Source organism: Anomaloglossus baeobatrachus, chromosome 9, assembly GCF_048569485.1.
Source record: "Anomaloglossus baeobatrachus isolate aAnoBae1 chromosome 9, aAnoBae1.hap1, whole genome shotgun sequence".
Lineage (NCBI taxonomy): Eukaryota > Metazoa > Chordata > Amphibia > Anura > Aromobatidae > Anomaloglossus > Anomaloglossus baeobatrachus.
This window is the reverse complement of record NC_134361.1, coordinates 38,908,487-38,928,560: the sequence shown is the minus strand read 5'-3', so window position 1 is coordinate 38,928,560 and position 20,074 is coordinate 38,908,487. Positions and strand designations below refer to the sequence as shown.

The following is a 20,074-nucleotide window of genomic DNA, read 5'->3' as shown; positions in this document are numbered from 1 at the left end:
ATCCAAAAATCTAAGATTATCAAGAAACAAACCTCTTCCATCTTCATGAGGAAGCAGTCTATGAAGTCACGTGGGCAATTCTCGTCCAGGGTTTCTCGATGGGTATCTGTAATCTCCTTAATAAATTGTTTCAGGTTGTTCATCAGTGTAATGATCCTCTTATGAGGACCAGGAATGTAGGACATTAATTTTGGGAACGTGAAAAGGAGCTAATTAAGGAAAGAAGTAATAGAAAAACAAGATATTACTACTGTGTAGTTGCATCAGTGTCATATTTATTTTCTATGATCTTTTTTTATAAAAATAAGCTGCCGATGAATCAGTGAATTTAAACCTAAAAAAATGAAACATCTCCATGATTTCAGACTATACACAAACACTGAATTTTCTGACCGGGCAGCCAATGACCCTGACTCATCAAAGCTTTTATAACAGATTTCTGTTGTAAAAAGTTTTGAAAAGTCACAGTTCTTTTGCACAAAAATGTAAATTGTCTCTTCAGGGAGGAAGTAGATGAACTCTAGTGCCACCTATTGGAAGTAGCAATCCAAAAAGTCAAAAGTGACCCTTTTAACGAGCCTTTTCATATGACTTGAGATCAGAACCTCAATTTGTAGACACGATGTTTTAGGGTGACTGCCCCTCGTCGGTGCAAAGTATGAGATCTGATCTGGCTGTATGAGAAGCTATAGTGGAGTTTAAGGGGAAATCCTTTCACCTTATGGAGGTTGTGTCAAAAATTTTTCCCCTTAGACTGCACAAAAATGTAGCATTTCTTGTACGAAGCTGGCATGTCAACCCTCACTTGTCAAATTCATGGTGTGCATCGGCTTTCCTTATGTCACAATTCTTACTGGAATAAGATTTGTGTCTAGGCGGACATGGAGGCGCATGCCACTTGTCGACTCGCCTGGCTCAAAAAGAGGCATGCGTCTTCATCAGAAACTTTAGGGTCCACACTGCCTCCTCATCAAGACCGGCGAGAAAAATGTCAGTCTTTTTAAACGGGGCGCCATAATCCCTATTGTTTGTCCAATTTTTTTGGTCTAGCTACCCAATGGGAGGGGACAGATGTAAGGGAGTATGACTGCCGGACAAGACGAAGGTTTTGCAGTTGGAGGCATGCCATTGCTTACCTGTCCTGAAGTGCTGTTGAACAACTCAGCAATTTCATTAAATTGTGAAATGAGTGTCAAGAATTTTTTGTCTTCGTACTCAAATCTTTCACCAAATACAACTGAGCAAATGACATTGGAAACAGCGAGTTGTATTATATATATTGGGTTAATTGGAGAGTCTGAAAGTAAATATAAAGATGTGGTCAGTCATTACTATACAATGCAATACATATATTGAGAAAATATGGACCATGTGAAAAATAGTACACAGTACGACTGCAGATCTGTTGTGCACGGTAAGCTCATGTTAATGGTGACTGTACCTAAAAATTTCATCCATTGGATGATCAGCCATTGATCTGATATAGAAATCATGGTTTTCTTGAAAGAGGCAGACTTTTCTTGTACCACTGCTTGAAGAAAGAGTCTTCTAAAAACTGAGAGTTGATTTTAAGCCTATCTTCAACCCCATATGATCCAGCTAGCTCATCTTTAATAATCCCAGGCCCCAACAGGACCCTATCTCGATCTTGCAGTCATTTGATCAGAAGTGGAGGTCTTTGACCGTTACTATAATATATGGGTGTGCATACTACTATATGGGACTACATAATACTATATTGGGCTATATAATACTAAATAGGGGTGCATAATATTATATGGGGGCTACATATTATTAAATGGTGACTACCTAAAAATTTCATCCATTGGATGATCAGCCATTGATCTGATATAGCAGTGGGCAGCCAAATAGTCTCCTAATTACAGACACTGGGAAAATGAAGGATCGGTAAGGTTGAACTTCCACATGTCTAATCTTTTGGCCTCCCAGTCAAACCATGCAGGATCCTAGGAGGCAGGATTCCCAACCATCCAAACATTACAAGACAGGCCTTAAAATTAGGAAATATTTTTCCACTGTCCATCAAAAAATGTGATGTTTTCAGTGATTGTTTTAAAACTACAAGTTATTGTGACTGTGAATATCCTCGACTTAACATCATTTCAGTTATCTAAGCTATAGATTGATATTGGTTAAAATCTTAATGATGAATTATGTGCTCCCAATATGTACTTAAAAAGTTTTGTCTGTCCATTGGTATTGCCCAGAAAATTCTTAAAAGTTCAGTTGTCAACCCTGGTGTGGGACCAAGTTCAGAGATTTTGGCCAATAGTCCAAGTTCAGAGATGTTGGCCAATGATCCAAATTCAGACATGTTGGGCAATAGTCCAAATTCAGAGATGTTGGCCAATAGTCCAAGTTCAGAGATGTTGGCCAATAGTCCAAGTTCAGAGATGTTCATCAATAGTCCAAATTCAGAGATGTTGGCCAATAGTCCAAGTTCAGAGATGTTGGCCAATGGTCCAAATTCAGACATGTTGGGCAATAGTTCTAATTCAGAAATGTTGGCCAATAGTCCAAGTTCAGAGATGTTCACCAATAGTCCAAATTCAGAGATGTTGGCCAATAGACCAAGTTCAGAGATGTTGGCCAATGGTCCAAATTCAGACATGTTGGGCAATAGTCCAAATTCAGAGATGTTGGCCAATAGTCCAAGTTCAGAGATGTTGGCCAATAGTCCAAGTTCAGAGATGTTGGCCAATAGTCCAAATTCAGAGATGTTGGGCAATAGTCCAAATTCAGAGATGTTGGGCAATAGTCCAAGTTCAGAGATGTTGGCCAATAGTCCAAATTCAGGGATGTTGGGCAATCGTACCAGTTCAGAGATGTTGGCCAATAGTCCAAATTCAGAGATGTTGGCCAATAGTCCAAATTCAGAGATGTTGGCCAATAGTCCAAATTCAGAGATGTTGGCCAATAGTCCAAGTTAAGAGATGTTGGCCAATAGTCCAAGTTAAGAGATGTTGGCCAATAGTCCAAGTTAAGAGATGTTGGCCAATAGTCCAAATTCAGAGATGTTGGCCAATAGTCCAAGTTCAGAGATGTTGGCCAATAGTCCAAGTTCAGAGATGTTGGCCAATAGTCCAAGTTCAGAGATGTTGGTCAATAGTCCAAGTTCAGAGATGTTGGCCAATAGTCCAAATTCAGAGATGTTGGCCAATAGTCCAAATTCAGAGATGTTGGCCAATAGTCCAAGTTCAGAGATGTTGGCCAATAGTCCAAGTTCAGAGATGTTGGGCAATAATCCAAATTCAGAGATGTTGGCCAATAGTCAGTCTAATCTAAAACTCTCCACCCACCTTTATCATTCATTAATTTCTCAGTCAGACATCGGGCTTCTTCTTGGATTCTTTCTTCGATGCTTCTTTTTCCCATTCCAAAATTTCTCAAAGTTGATAAGGTAAATCGACGAAGGATTTTCCACCTTTCTCCACTGCTTGCAACGACTCCTGTAAGTTTAATCATGTGGTTAAATAGTTTATAAATCTAAATCACAGATTCTGATACAATTGAAAGCAATGATAAGAGAGGGAGCCGAGCTTTTTACTTTTTAGACTCGGTTATATATCTTTTTTGGCCCATTTTGCCCCTGGAAAACAAGCTGCCAAATAATTCTGCACATCTTGATAAAGAGTCTTGCATCCTTAGCCCATATCCCCGTCATTACACATATACACATCACCTGATCTGCTTCATTCGATAAGCATTCAGGTTTATAAAACTTGGAGTTGGAAAATCTCCATAAAAATGATGATATGGTCAAAATACCTAAGAATTGTGCATACAGTGTATTTAAAAAAATCTCCCCAACCACCAATCAATAACTACATTGTCTGTATGTATAATAATGACATTGTCTGTATGTAGTGTTATTGGATATCTTACATTAAAATTATATTTTTTGCCATTATATTAATTTACTTAAAGTGACTTACCAAAATCCTTGGAAAGAATTTCTCCGGCTCCTGTGTCTACCTTGTCACTAAACACATCGCTACAGTCCACCAAAGCTTCCTTCACGGCATCGTATCCGATCAGTACTATGGTCCGATGGACTGAAAGGTAGATGGTGTAGACGGGTCCATATGTCTCACTCAGCTACAGAGATATAAAAATGGAAAAACTGGTGATTGTAACAAGTATGATGAAAAACTGTACAGCTAAAACGTAACGGGGAAAAATGTTAATAGCCTTTAAGATAAGATGAAATTGTTACACAGACGTGGGCACTTATGTTATAGTAGGGATCTCATTGTAGGTCTCCATTTTATTAGCCAGTGAATTTTTTTTATAGAGTATCTCTCTGGAGGACCCAACATGTCCATGGTTTATTAAGCCAAAAAAGAAATATGGGTGTGCATTACCGTTGTGTACCTCGTGCTGGTGCTCGGGGGAGTGAGACTAGGACGGTCAGAGTGAGCCACTGCGCTGGTTCCTGGGTGCTCGTGGAAACGAGGTAAGAATCCAAGAATTCCAAAGAGGAAATGAGATCACGGCACTCACAGGGAAAATCCAAGCTGGTCTTTATTCAAAACATGAAGTGGAGTAAAACAGTGGTAAGAAAGCTGGTTTCCAGCTCCCTCAGGACGACAGCCGTTTCGTACCTCCTGGTACTTCCATGGGTCCACTACCTTGGAATGTCCATGGTTTATATTTAACTCATTAATTTGAAAGAGTGATATGTAATACCTTATCTCTCCTGCAGAGGTGCTGCAAGCACATTAAACAGTTGTTGCTGAGACTCTCTGTAGACCACAGTGATTAGTAGCGGGGACTTTATGATCCCAATAGAAGCATATTGCTCAAAGTACTTCTAATTTTTAACAGTGAATCTAATACTCTAATTTTATATATATATATATATATATATATATATATATATATATATATATATATATATATATATATATATATATCTCACAATAGTTAGTACACCCATCACATTTTTGCAAATATTTTATTAGATCTTTTCCTGGGACAACACTGAAGATCTGACCCTGTGATACAATGTACAGTGTCAGTGTGCAGCTTGTATAACAGAGTAAATTTGGTGTCCTCTAAATAACAACACAAAGAAATTAATGTCTAAACCACTGGCAACAAAAGTGAGTACACCACTAAGTGAAAATGCCCAAATTGTGCCCACAGTGTCAATATGTTGTGTGGCCACCATTATTTTACAGCACTACCTTAACTCTCTTGGGCATGGAGGTTACTAGAGCTTCACAGGAGCCGCTGGATCCTATTTCATCATCCATGATGACATCACATCACAGAGCTGGTGGATGTTAGAGACCTTGCGCTCCTCCATCTTCCATTTGGCCCAAGAGATGCTTCATAGGGTTTAGGTGTGGAGATGCTTGATCAGTCCACCACCTTTACCCTCAGTTTCTTTAGCGAGGCAGTGGTCATCTTGGACGTGTGTTTGGTGTCATTATCATGTTGGAATATCAAGGGAGGGGATCCTGTTCTGCTTCAATATGTCACAGTACATTTTGGCTTTCATGGTTTCCTCAATGAACTATAGCTCCCAACAGCCGGCAGCACTCATGCAGCCCCAAACCATAACCCACCACCACCATACCTGACTATTGGCAGGACACATTTGTATTTTTACTCCTCCACTGGTTGCCGCCTCAAATGCTTGACATCATCTGAACCAATTACCTTGGTGTCATCAAACCATAAGACATGGTTTTAGTTATCCATGTCCTTAGTCTGCTTGTCTTCCTGTTTGCGGCTTTCTTGTGCATCATCTTTAGAAGAGGATTCCTTCTGGGATGACAGCCATGCAGACCAATGTGATGCAGTGTATGGCGTATGGTCTGAGCACTGACAGGTGGACTCTCCACCCCTGTAACCTCTGCAGCAATATTGGCAGCACTCATACATCTGTTTTAAAAAGGCAACCATTTTAAACCACGCTGAGCACATGCACTCAACTTCTTTGGTCAACAATGGTGAGGCCTGCTCTGAGTGGATCCTGTCTCGTTAAACTGCTGTATGGTCTTGGCCGCCGTGCTGCAACTCAGTTTCAGGGTGTTATAGTCTAGGTCATTTTAAGTAGAGAAAAAATTCTAGTTTACGGATCTTCATAGGGTTCTTTGCAATAAGGTGCCATGTTGAACTTCTAGGCACAAGTATAGGACAGTATGTGAGCAATAACACCAAATTTAACACCCGTGCTCCACACATGAAACCTTGTAACACTAATGAGTCACAATTTGGCTATTTTCTCTTAGGAGTGTACTTACTTTTATTGCCAGCAGTTTAGACATTAATGGATGTATATTGAGCTATTCAGAGGGAACATCAAATTTACCCTGTAAGGGTGCTTTAACACTACGTTTTGTCTTCCGTTCAGTGGCTTACGTCCAAACCCTCCGAAAAACAGGATTCAGATGTATGCACCGATGATGCCATTGAGTATAATGGTGTAGACAAAGTTACTATCTTTTCTCTTGTGCACCGGTTTTGGGTGTATTATACACCGACTTTAGGCAGACACCCAAGTGCAGTCTGCTATATCTAGGTGTCCGCCTCCAGTAGGCGTATCCTCACGAAAATGGTGCACGACATAGGACACGGTGACTCTATCTGCACCACTAGGATGTGTGCCCACGATTAGTGTTCACAGCATTTTGGACACATCGTGTTTCAGCTGCGTCCAAAACGCTGTGACGTACAGTACAAGCAAAGTGGATGGGTTTTCTAGAAATCCCGTGCCCACTGTGTGTGTGCGGCCCGCAGTGAAAACTGACCTGTGGTGCAGCTTTCTGAACCGCAAGCATGTCAATACTTTGCTGCGGAGTCACAAGCGTTCTCTGCATGATTAAAATTTATTTTGTTATCTTTAATTTTCACGTTGTGCCAATCTTTTTCTCTTTTCGCATAAATCCTGTGGGACAACAGGTGAAAGGCACACGTTGCGCTTTACGGTAGAGTTTTACGGTGAGCAATTTTTCTTCCTTTTTCTTCCTTGAGTAAGTTGTTAATTAATATCTCACTTAGCCATAAAACATTCATTACAAAATGTTCAGATACTTAAATTAGTAGATGCAAATATGAATGTGTGCCATATCAAAAACTTCTACCTCTAGTATTCTGTATGACCTCCATGATCTTTAAAGGCAGCACCAGGTCTTGTAGTCCTGGAATACACAAGTTTACAGCAGACTGCAACATCTATCTTTTTATGATTCTTCAAGAGCGAGCTCGTTTAGAGCCTGGATGCTGGATGGAGAGCGATGACCACTTGCCTTCATAATCCTCCATTGGTCTTAGGTTTATTTCAGATCTGGAGACACTTGGCCATTGAATAACTTTCACTCTTTTATTCAGAAATTCAACAAATGTATGTCTTGGATCATTGTCATGTTGGAAAAGTGCACGTCTACCAAGAGCAGAGTGATGGGATCAACTTCTCTTCAATATAGAGCAGTACAGTACATCTGTGCATTCATCATGATGCTACCAATGAAATTTAGCCTCTGACACCAGCAGAGCTCATATCGCCCCACATAAGGACACTACCTCAACCACGTTTCACTGTAGGCACCAAAAATTTTTCTAATTGCACGTTTTATAGCAGTGCTGCCTGTGGGTCCAGAGATCAAGAGCAAGCAATATTAACCACCAACCCTTTCACATGAGTTTCTCTAAAAACTCTGTTTCTTTTGGTGATATCTGTCACGCTCCCGGTGTCCCAGCAGCCCTCCTTACCCACTGAGCCGGTTCCTGCATCGCACCACCGCTCCATACCCACTGATCCAGTCGTACCTGCATTGCACCACCGCTCTGTACCCACTGATCCAGTCGCACCTGCATCGCACCACCGCTCCGTACCCACTGATCCGGCCTCACCGTCATTGCACTGCTCCTTACCCACTGATCCACTCCACGTGTCCACCGGTCATGGCTGCCGCTCCCGCTCGTGCTCTCCTGTGTCCTGCTCCTGGTCTCATGAGTCTGACTCTGAGTATTAGCCTCATGCCTCTGTATAGGACCAGGCCGCGCCCACTCTCCTGGTTTTATGGACCCAGCACACCTGAAGCAGGAAGTGACCTACGGCTGTGCTGGATATATAAGACTGGCCCTTCCATAGGGGCGTTGCCTGATCAACGTGTCTGGAAGCTTTGTCTTTTGAGCTAGGTGTTCAGGCCCCCTGGTGCCGTGTCCTGTAGACTCCTTGTCTTTGCTCCCTGGTACCTGTGCCTGTTTCCTTACCGTCCTGAAGAACTCTGTGACTCTGCTGACCTGGTTATACCTGTCCCTGCCACGCCAGTGCTCCGGCTGCCGTGTACCCTGCCCCCCGGTGGGATACTCGGTCCAGTGGATCCACCTCCTGGGCCCATCAGTCCTCCCGGTCCTGACAGTTTGATCAGGCCATGGATCCCGCTGGAGCACAAACATCTGAGCTGGCCGAACTACGCCAGGAACTGGTGCAACAGCGTGACACCTTACACCGGATGCTGAAATTCCTGGCGTCCATGGACCACCGGTTATATACACTGTAGACCACTGCCTCGTCTGAGTCCACGCAGCAACCAGTCTCCGGCTCCGAACCAGTTTCCGCCACGGCCTCGCAACTTCGCCTCGCTGCTCCGCCTCGCTATGCAGGGGATCCAAAGTCCTGCCGCGGCTTCTTGAATCAGTGCTCCCTGCATTTCAAGTTGCTTCCTCATTTGTTTGTCTCAGACCAGGCTAAAGTGGCGTTCCTGATGTCACACTTGGAAGGCGAAGCTCTAGCCTGGATTAACCCCCTGTGGGAGAATGAGGATCCAATGACCACTAACATCCGGGAATTCTTGCACGCTTTCCGAAGTACATTCGATGAACCCGGACGTACCACCACAGTGACCTCTTCGCTCCTCCGGCTACGCCAAGGGACCCTGACCGTCGGCCAATACGCCATCCAGTTCCGCACGCTCGCCTCTGAGCTGGGCTGGAACAATGAGGCCTTGACGGCGGCCTTTTGGGAAGGACTCTCTGGCCGCGTCAAAGACGAGCTTACTGGCCGTGACGTTCCACGCACCTTGGACGCTTTAATATCCTTAGCCACCCGGATTGACCTCCGTTTCCAGGAGCGAACCAAAGAGGTATTCCGGGAGAAGCGACCACCCCGTCACGCCTTGTCCCCGCAGAGGCCTACCGCTCCTTTGCCCCTGCCTTCCTGTGACATGTTTCCGGAACCCATGCAAATTGACCGACTGAACCAAGCCAAGCAACGCCGTGCAGAACGGCTCGCCCTGGGCCTGTGCTTCTATTGTGGAGACGGGTCACACATGCTTCGGACATGCCCTGAGAAACCTGGTAGACCCCAGGCCCAAGGGATGGTGGGAACCGCTACCCTTGGCACCGGAATCCCCTCCGTTCCACTTACACAGACTGTCCAGGTGACGACGAAGAAGACCAGGTTCACAGCAGAGGCCCACATTGATTCTGGGGCAGCGGCTAATTTCATACACCAGTCTGCAGTGGACCGATACCAGGTACCTGTGATCCCGCTTGCCAAGCCCCTCTGGTTCGCCTCCGTGGACGGCAAACTGCTATACGAACCTGTCCGATATACCACTGAACCAGTGAGACTCCAGGTTGGCACTTTGCATACTGAGACCATCACCTTCTATGTGATCCCGAGGATGGCTCCTGAGCTCCTGTTGGGCCTACCCTGGCTTCAACTCCATGACCCTGCCATTAGTTGGCACTCTGGCGCTATTACTCGCTGGGGGTCCTGGTGTCATGACCACTGCCTACAGCCCGTTCCTCGGCCCCTGTCACCTGAACCTGCTATGCCGCCGGAAGAAGAAGAGGCGACGACGCAGTCCAGCGGTGTACCACAGCTCCTGGCACTTGTGCCTGTGGTGTCACCGGACCCAGAAGCAGAGTCGACGCAGTCCAGCGTCGTGCCACCATCCCTGGCACTTGAGACTTTGATGCCCCCTGCTACTGAGGATGACACACTATCCTGTACCCGGTCCGAGACGCCCGAACCGGTCGCCCACGACTCCAGTCCTGCTTCCGACTGTCTTCCCCTATCTGTTGCCTCCGTTGCCGCTGACTTGGGTTCTCCGATACGGGACATAGTGGCCATGAAAACGGTCCGGGGTAGGCAGTCCTTCCTGGTCGATTGGGTGGATTGCGGTCCCGAGGCTCGGTCCTGGTTGTCCCGGAAGTACGTTGCTGCCCCTCTTCGGCGCGCCTACATGTCCCGGCCGCGGGGAGGGGGGCTTCAAGGGGGGGGTACTGTCACGCTCCCGGTGTCCTAGCAGCCCTCCTTACCCACTGAGCCGGTTCCTGCATCGCACCACCGCTCCATACCCACTGATCCAGTCGTACCTGCATTGCACCACCGCTCTGTACCCACTGATCCAGTCGCACCTGCATCGCACCACCGCTCCGTACCCACTGATCCGGCCTCACCGTCATTGCACTGCTCCTTACCCACTGATCCACTCCACGTGTCCACCGGTCATGGCTGCCGCTCCCGCTCGTGCTCTCCTGTGTCCTGCTCCTGGTCTCATGAGTCTGACTCTGAGTATTAGCCTCATGCCTCTGTATAGGACCAGGCCGCGCCCACTCTCCTGGTTTTATGGACCCAGCACACCTGAAGCAGGAAGTGACCTACGGCTGTGCTGGATATATAAGACTGGCCCTTCCATAGGGGCGTTGCCTGATCAACGTGTCTGGAAGCTTTGTCTTTTGAGCTAGGTGTTCAGGCCCCCTGGTGCCGTGTCCTGTAGACTCCTTGTCTTTGCTCCCTGGTACCTGTGCCTGTTTCCTTACCGTCCTGAAGAACTCTGTGACTCTGCTGACCTGGTTATACCTGTCCCTGCCACGCCAGTGCTCCGGCTGCCGTGTACCCTGCCCCCCGGTGGGATACTCGGTCCAGTGGATCCACCTCCTGGGCCCATCAGTCCTCCCGGTCCTGACAATATCATGCTCTGTGGATGATGGGATACTCAAAGTCTTTGCCATTTTACATTGATAAACATTTTTTAAATGATTTTTATAGGGAGTTGTTCATGGACTAGTAAACTTTTGCTTCTGAGATCCTCTGCCTCTCTAATATGTTCTTTAATATTCATGTGATTTAGTTGAAAATAGCCCCTCTAACTGTTTTTCAGTAGTGCCACTTTTTTTCTAGCCTTTTGTTAATCATGTCACATATTTTTTGAGATCTGTTGCTGCCATTCATTTCTAGATAAGTTATTTTTTTTTTTTAATAAAATGAAATATTGTCTAAGTTTCATCTTCCGATCTGTTTTCTATGTTCTTTTGTTAATAAATTATGGTTAGAATTTTTTTTTAAATCATTGCATTCTTGTTTTTTTTTTTTTACATCTCACGCAGTGTATCAACTTTTTTTGAGATGGCGTTGTAGGTCATCTAACTTATAGGTATCATCATGATACCTTTTTAAGTAGTATCAGTCCAAACAGAACAGGACCGCAATGGGGGCATCAAATACACCTCCTTTATCTATTTTACACTGTGAGTTTGACAGCGGAGTATAGGTTGCTGTTTATGGCATTCTTTATTCCGTTAACTGAGAAGCAGGAACAGATTGTAATAAATTAACCAATATGACAATGATTTTGTAGAGTAGCTACATTTCCTTATCCTTCCTTTATCTATCACTGATTTAAGCTGGGTTCACACACAACGACAATGACGTTGCTGTTACGTCACCATTTCCTGTGATGTAACAGCGACCTTAGATGATCGCTAGTTAGCTGTCAAACATGTAATTTTAAGCAGCGACGGAGCAGCGATCATTGTGACCTCGACGGTAGTTGTGCGGTGTCACACGCGTCGCTATGCGACGACGCAGAACTTGATAGAGGCGTGGTGTTTACCCCTAGACATGTTTTGCGTTGCCTCTTTTCACGCCCCTCGGTTCCGATTGGTGATCGCTACAGCGCCTTTGTGTTGCCTTTTTTCACGCCCCTCTATTTTGATTGGTGATCACTACAGCGGCGCCTGATTGGGTGACTGTGCCAAACAAAGGAAGACACAGTAGTGCTTTCATTCATTCTATTTCATTTCATTCAGATCCACAAAGAACGACACACTAGCGACACCAGACAGAGAATCTACTACGTGGAACAAAGAATGGAACTTAAAGAATGAAATCACTGTAACGCCTTTGGCAAGTTACCTAATCGGAACGCTGTTGTAACCACCAATCGGAGTCGTAGGTGTGACGGGGGTGTACAACAGAGCAAAGGATGGACAAGGCTGAGGGACGATCCAACAGGTTTATTCACAAGAACACTGGAACAGCACACGATAAGTCCACGTAAAACAGATTCGGGGGCCCTTCCCGACAATCCTCGGACCGGATAACAAAGCAATCGTCCTTACAGTAGTCCAAAGAGTTCCACACAATCCCACGGGCCGCCACACAGGCCTAGCTCCGTCCGTGTCCACAGCCACCCAGGCTGGGAGGTCCTTCTTCTCTTTAGGTTCAGCTCACTCTGAAGTTACAAAAAGGGAAATGCATTGTCTGTGCTCCTTGACCAGCCCACCATGTTCAGGGGGTAGGGGTCACACATCCTATCATCAATGGTTTGGTCCATCACAGGGCTCCAATATGTCTGCCAGCCACAGTAGATGAAGGGATCCCCTGCTGTGCAGAACAATGACTATTCCTTCACTGGCCAATGCAATTACAGACTAGATACACAACTCTGGATAGAAGAGGACAGTTTATTTACATAATCACATTAGATGCCAAGACTGCAATTGTATGAGAGAGACACATTGAGACCAGTAGCTCCCCCAAGAAAATACATGAATTACAACTAATACAACCAGGGAAATATACATATCAAGACATAGTATCACAGCATATACAGTGAGAGGGTAAATTACATCTTCACAATCCCTCCCCCTCCCAACTTGTGTACGTACTAGGGACCTCTACAGGTCACTGGTTAAGTACACACAGGCAGAGCGTTACTTACATGTGGCTTCATGCAGCCACAAATTGGCATCGTAGCTCTCCCACATCATTGCCCAAGAGAACAGCTGCAGGCAAACCACCCATCACCCCAACCACACATCGCCTGACCCCAAAACCAAAGTTCAGATCCACAGTGGCTGTGGGAATAGTCCTCCATTGTCCACCAGCCAGTTCAATGACAATCCCAGGTCCTCTATGGATTTCCTCAGGCCGAACCACTCGGGGATCAGCCAGTGTGAGGAAAGCACACGAGTCACAAAATCCAACAAGTCTCTGTCCATCCAGCACAACCTCCTGCAAGTGCTTACCTTGATGAGCAGAAGTCGTCATAACTGCGGGTCGCACCCCGTAAACTCCTGGTGGTGCAACATGGGGGGCTGATTCAGTAGGCCAGTCCTCACATAGCGGTGCCACATCTTCCTCCATGGCACTGGGCTGTAAATAATTAACAATCCGATTGGGTGCAGGATCAGTCCTCATTTGAACAGCTGGGCAGGAGACTTGCCGATGCCCTGGCTGTCCACATTGATAGCATCTGAGCTGGGTCTCCCTCCATCCAAGGCGTCCTCTTGGGTAAGGGGTAGGGGAACTTGGAGGCCGGCTCCCACCTGAAGGTGCTGTAGGGGTTTGAGGATGATTCCTCCATGGGCTGGCTGGGCATGAGGCCTGCAAATGCCCGGGATGCCTACAAACATAACACCTGCGCTCTGTTACTTCCTCTCCCCGGCGTTTTCCAGAAAGTGCAGTAGAAGCAACTGGAGGCACATTAACACGGGTATCAACATGTGGTGGCTTAGAGGAACGGGGAACAATGGGGACAGAATAACTGGGGGCATCCAGTGTTGTGGAGCTGTTAGGCGTCTCTCCATCCTCCAACAGAACCCTCCACTGAGGCTTGATAGTGAGCACCTCATCAACTAGAGCAGCAGCTTCCTCCACTGTCGCTGGTTTTCTCTCACGCACCCATTCCCGGATCTCAGCGGGGCACTGGGCAAAGAATTGTTCTTTTAGGATGACCTGGAGGAAGGTCTGCCAAGTTAAGGCCCCCTCTCCCTCCAGCCAGCGATGGCATACTTGTTTCAGTCTGTGGGCAAACATCTTGAAAGACACTTCTCCATCACAGGCTAATGTACGGAACTTAGTCCTATAAGTATCTGGGGTCACGGCATAATGTTCCAGAATGGTCTGTTTTATCTCCCCATACTCACAATTCCACTGAGGGTCCATAGCTCTATAGGCGTCGGCAGCTCCACCCTCCAAGAGGCCCACCAGGTGTCTGACTCGCTCTCTTTCTGGGACTTCCATTAATCGGCACTGATGCTCAAAGTCCTGAAAGAAGCCCTCAATGTCACCTGCAGCTTCATTAAATGGCTTAAAGTCCTTGCGGGACACTCTGGAGAATTCCCTCATAGTTGGTGCTGTGGTTAAAGTTTGCCTGGAGCCTCTAGCTGCTTCCACAGCAAATCTCCTCTCCAGCAATGCCCTCTCCTTAGCTCCGCGAATAGCCTCCCTCTTATCTTCTATGGTGGCCTCATCTCCAAGCAGTGCCATCTCCTCCTCATACCACACAACCCATTGACTTTTTTGGGTATTTACCTCCAGCTCCCGTCTTTCTTCTGTTTGCTGTGAGGATCCTTCCTCCACGTCATTTTGCGAGCAGACTCCTTCTAGCGCCTCAATCAGCTGCTCCTTGGAGAGTCCTTTGAAACGAACTCCTACTTCACGGGCCTTTGATTGCAGGCTCCCCAAAGTCCAGGTCTTGTACTCTGCAGTGCTGGTTCCTGATGTTGAGCCATTGTCCTCCATTCCTTCTGCTCTGATCCCAGCGCTGCCAACCAGTTTGTGACGTGGGTGTACAACAGAGCAAAGGATGGACGAGGCTGAGGGACGATCCAACAGGTTTATTCACAAGAACACTGGAACAGAACACGATAAGTCCACGTAAAACAGATTCGGGGGCCCTTCCCGACAATCCTCGGACCGGATAACAAAGCAATCGTCCTTACAGTAGTCCAAAGAGTTCCACACAATCCCACGGGCCGCCACACAGGCCTAGCTCCGTCCGTGTCCACAGCCACCCAGGCTGGGAGGTCCTTCTTCTCTTTAGGTTCAGCTCACTCTGAAGTTACAAAAAGGGAAATGCATTGTCTGTGCTCCTTGACCAGCCCACCATGTTCAGGGGGTAGGGGTCACACATCCTATCATCAATGGTTTGGTCCATCACAGGGCTCCAATATGTCTGCCAGCCACAGTAGATGAAGGGATCCCCTGCTGTGCAGAACAATGACTATTCCTTCACTGGCCAATGCAATTACAGATTAGATACACAACTCTGGAAAGAAGAGGACAGGCTATTTACATAATCACATTAGATGCCAAGACTGTGATTGTATGAGAGAGACACATTGAGACCAGTAGCTCCCCCAAGAAAATACATGAATTACAACTAATACAACCAGGGAAATATACATATCAAGACATAGTATCACAGCATATACAGTGAGAGGGTAAATTACATCTTCACAGTAGGGACGTTGCAAAATACACCGCAAAAACACGCCCTTGTCCTGCCTTCAGTCCTACGTCACTGCCTTCAGCGTCGTCACGTCACTGCTGCGGTGTCAAACACAAGGATGCTGAGCTTATTATCATGGCGCAGCGGGATAGCAGCGATCAAAAAATGACCTGGAACATTCAGGAGCAAGCAGCGATTTTGCAGCAGGGGTCTGATCGTTGTTATGTGTTACACACAGCGACGTCGCTGTTGAGGTCGTTGCTACGTCACAGAAAATGCCAACTTAGCAGCGATGTCGTTGTCGCTGTGTGTGACACCACCTTTACTCTGAATCTACTGTACCATCAGTTTCTGCAGTAGATGAGTCCCGTGTACCACTCTGTTGTTCATGTACACTTGGTGCAACCCTCCACAAGGCTGTAACAATGCAGAAAAATCATGGAATAAGGCTTTGTGCGCACTAGAAATGTGAAGTTTCTCAAGAAAATTTCTTGAGAAACTTCTGGGAGTGGAAGATTTCCGGACCTCCAGAAAAAATCTGCACCAAATCCGCGGTAAATCCGCATGCGGATTTGCCGCGAATTTGCCACGTTTTTCCCGCAGGTTGTTCCCTGCGGATTTTGCAGGCTGTACTGCAGAAATTCGCAGGTACCTGCGGAAAAGAATTGACATCCTCATTTTCTCAAGAAATTTTCTCAAGAAAATCTTCAAGGAAATTTCTTGAGAAAAATCCGCAGCGTGCGCACAGCTATTTTCTTTTCTCATAGGATTTGCTGGGAAATGTCTGCACAAAGATTGCAATGGGGAGATAAGGTATGCACACCAGTGACTATGTAAGGGGAATACATGAAATAGCAGAAACTGCTGTGTGAATACTGACTTGAAAAATCCAATAGCTATATGCAAGAGTGAAAATGTGAAAAATGGAATCTGCATTACTGCCATGAACATATGAATCAAGAGAAATTTAGCTACTGAATTGATCAATGCAATAGAGCCCCAACACTACGCCAAAGTATTTCTCTACGTTGGGGTCCCTAGCTTGTGTGTGTCCTCTCATGCAGTTAAAAAACTTACCGTGTATGGGAAGCTGAGACCCAGGCTATATATGCGTATAATGTGGATTGGCAATAGGTGTGGTTGGGGAGGGTTCACAAACGAAAAGCTACTAACAAATAAGGAATAACTGCATGATTGGACACACACAAGCTAGGGACCCCAACGTAGAGAAATACTTTGGCGTAGTGTTGGGGCTCTATTGCATTGATCAATTCAGTAGCTAAATTTCTCTTGATTCATATGTTCATGGCAGTAATGCAGATTCCATTTTTCACATATTCACTCTTGCATATAGCTATTGGATTTTTCAAGTCAGTATTCACACAGCAGTTTCTGCTATTTCATGTATTCCCCTTACATAGTCACTGGTGTGCATACCTTATCTCCCCATAGTGATGTTTTTTTAGGTTTTTGCACCCAGTTCAGACTTAGAATGGTGTTCCAAACGTTATTCCTTATTTGCACAAAGATTGCAGACATTTCTCAAGAAATTTCCGCAGCAAATCCGCGGGTAAATCCGAGGGTAAAACGGCCTAGTGCGCACATAGCCTAAGGGCGCAAGACATCCTCCTTTCAGTAACTTTATTAGAGCAAAAAAGCCACAATGTTTCAGCCTCGCAGGGCCTTCATCAAGCCATAGAAAAAGACAGACATGCATGTCTCTTTTTCTAAGGCTTGATAAAGGTCCTGCATGGTTGAAATGTTGTAATTTTCTGAACTAATAAGGTGACTAAAAGTAGCACATCTGGTTCCTGGATTTCTCTGTACTGTACCATCAGTTCCACAATAAAGTTGCTGTAGGAATCACTATATATCCAGTTCCATATAAAAAGTAAGATTACAAATAAGTGTTCTTACCTTAATAAATGACTGTGGCATTTCTAAGGTGCTGATCTGCAACATATTACCCAAAAATGGGAGAGGTGTAGGTCCTGGGGGCAGGTCCTTCTGTTTGACCCTACCCCACCATTTAATGAAATAAATGAGGATAGTGACCCCAGTAGCCAGGAGAAGTGTAGCTGCGATGTTCAGAGTCATCCCGAGCCCCGGTGATTAAAGCTCAGTCTTTACGGTTTCCTGTGTGTTTATATTGGGTCAGGTAGAGGGTGATGTACCTACATGTAATCAGTGAGAACAGGTTGGGCGAGTGTAAGGTTCAGTTACGGACAGCTGTATTACACAATACATCTGCTCTTAATGCTTACTAAGCGGACAATCTCAGCTTGGCATGATGTCAGGGTTAGTGATAGTCTGTCCAGTTCTTTTTGATGAGAAGAATCATTTGGCTCCAATCGCCAAAGAGTTGATTCTTTTGGATGCCATATGTATCCACATTAAACATGTCTTCACAAGCATTATGGAAAAATCACTCAAGTACGATACAGTGAAAACCGGGGTGTTGATTTGTATGGGAATTTTACCACCAATGAGAGTCAATCAGAAACTGCAAGTGGTCCTCAGTTGACAGCCGGCTCCCATCATTCACAGATATGAGATGGTGCTTTGTGCTGGATTGGTTACAAATGATTATTACTAGGTGAAGTGCTATGATTATTCAGACATGATACCCACTCCTCTCAGAGCAGTTACCCCCATGGGGGAAAATTGCAGTGCACTCTCCTGCTACCCTGCTGTCACAGGTGGAGGACTGTGGAAACCTCCCGCTGTGACTTCAAATAACCAGAGTGTCATCATCGCTGATCACGTGGCTCACTCATTCTCTGCCTGAACCTCACAGCATTCGGTCATGTACCATGATCGTGCTCTGTGACTTCAGATATGTAGCAGAGCTGAAATCATTGTGGGACCTCGTGTGGATTAGGTCGGACCTGCAGGGGTGTTTGGGGGTTTAACACATTGGTGAAAGAGGGTAGTTTTTTTGTCTTTTATTTCAAATAAAGGATTTTTTGGTGTTTGTATTTATTTACTTTCACTTACATATTAGTAATGGGGGGTCTCATAGAAGCCTCCCATTACTAATCTATGGCATACTGGCAGCTATGGGCTGTTATTGACCCCTTATTACCCTGATTGCCACCACACCAGGGCAACCGGGAAGAGCTGCGTAAAGTGTTGGGATTGTCGCATCTAATGAATACGACAATCCTGGGTGGCTGCAAGCTGCTATTTTTAGGCTGGGGGTGGCCAAATAAGCATGGACCTCGCCAGGCTGGGAAAACCAGACCCCAGCTGGCAGGCTTTATCATGGCTGGGTATCAAAATTGGGGGTGACCGCATGTTGGTTTTTAAAAATGATTTATTTAAATAATTTAAAAAAAGCTACATGCATTTCCTCTTATTTTTATACACAACCAAGAAAGTTACATGGCTGGGGGCTGCAGCCTGTAGCTATATGCTTTATCTGTGCTGGGAATCATAATATGGGGAACCCTGTGCCAAATGTTTTATTTCTTTTTATATCACGATACTCACCCACAAACAGCGCCTGTGATTGGTTGCAAAACAAGAGACTTTTTAACTTAGATTTCCTTTAGCAGTAATGCATATCTATATTCTTACATACATGGTCTTCATGCTTTAGCATTTCAGAGTGCAACTGTCTCTTTTTTTGTAATTTTACATTGTGCACCTGTTTACATTGCAGTTTTGGAAGTGCATTCAGCCTTTTTGTCTGTGATTGGTTGCAGTCAGACACTGTCACACAGGCTGGGGCGTGTCTGACTGCAACCAGTCACAGACACTGGGATGGCCGGTGGGTGGGGAAAGCAGTGAATATGGATGAGCAATAATGAGGAGCCCAGGAAGTGAAAAAGAGGCCATGGGAGCAGTGTTTGGGAACAGCATTGATAGCTGTATGCCCAATGGGTTGGAGAGCATAGGGGATCTTACAGGTGCGATAATTTCCTGGAAGACCAGAAACCTCTGATAGGCTGCACAGGAGGTCGGTAACCTAGGAAACAAACAGTAAACAATATTGAAAATGGAGATTTTTAACAATGGCGCAGACAAAAAAAATACATATCTTAACAAAGCTTCCAATACAGATGTGAACATAGCCTACGTTATACAGCTCCATTGTATAGTGTGGCAGTTATCATACAAGTCTCAATAAAAATTAAAAATCAAGAAATACAAGAAAATTACATACAACATACAGGACAGAGGACATTTTATAGTTCAATATTTTAATTAACATAAAAATGATTAGATAAGTTGCAAATTATACTGCACACATGAGTATTGTGGTATGACAGTATAATAAATAAAGTATGTATAGTGAGTACACCCCTCCCATTTTTGAAAATATTTTATATCTTCTCATGGGACACTGTCATACCATGTACAGTGTCAGTGCGCAGCTTGGATAACAGGGTAAATTTGGTGTCCTCTAAATAACTCAACACACAACCATTAATGTCTAAACCGCTGGCAACAAAAGTGATTACACCATAAATGGCCAAATTAAATAAATAAATAAATAAATTAAATAAATAAATAAATAATACAAAATGGCCAAATTGTGCGCAATTAGCCATTTTTCCTCCCCTGAG

General features: G+C 45.2%; 1 protein-coding gene across 1 annotated transcript in view; it reads right to left on the bottom strand.

The window, feature by feature from the left end:
• The window catches only part of LOC142251073 (cytochrome P450 2C8-like), a 36,640-nt gene extending 19,040 nt beyond the window's left edge, over window positions 1-17,600 (bottom strand). The window contains exons 1-5 of the mRNA XM_075323578.1: window positions 17,421-17,600; window positions 3,957-4,119; window positions 3,321-3,470; window positions 1,137-1,297; window positions 33-209 (exon numbers count right to left, since the gene is read on the bottom strand). Coding sequence (XP_075179693.1) covers window positions 33-209; window positions 1,137-1,297; window positions 3,321-3,470; window positions 3,957-4,119; window positions 17,421-17,600 — 831 coding nt within the window. The remainder of the gene's footprint in view (window positions 1-32; window positions 210-1,136; window positions 1,298-3,320; window positions 3,471-3,956; window positions 4,120-17,420) is intronic.
• Window positions 17,601-20,074: the final 2,474 nt, after the last annotated feature.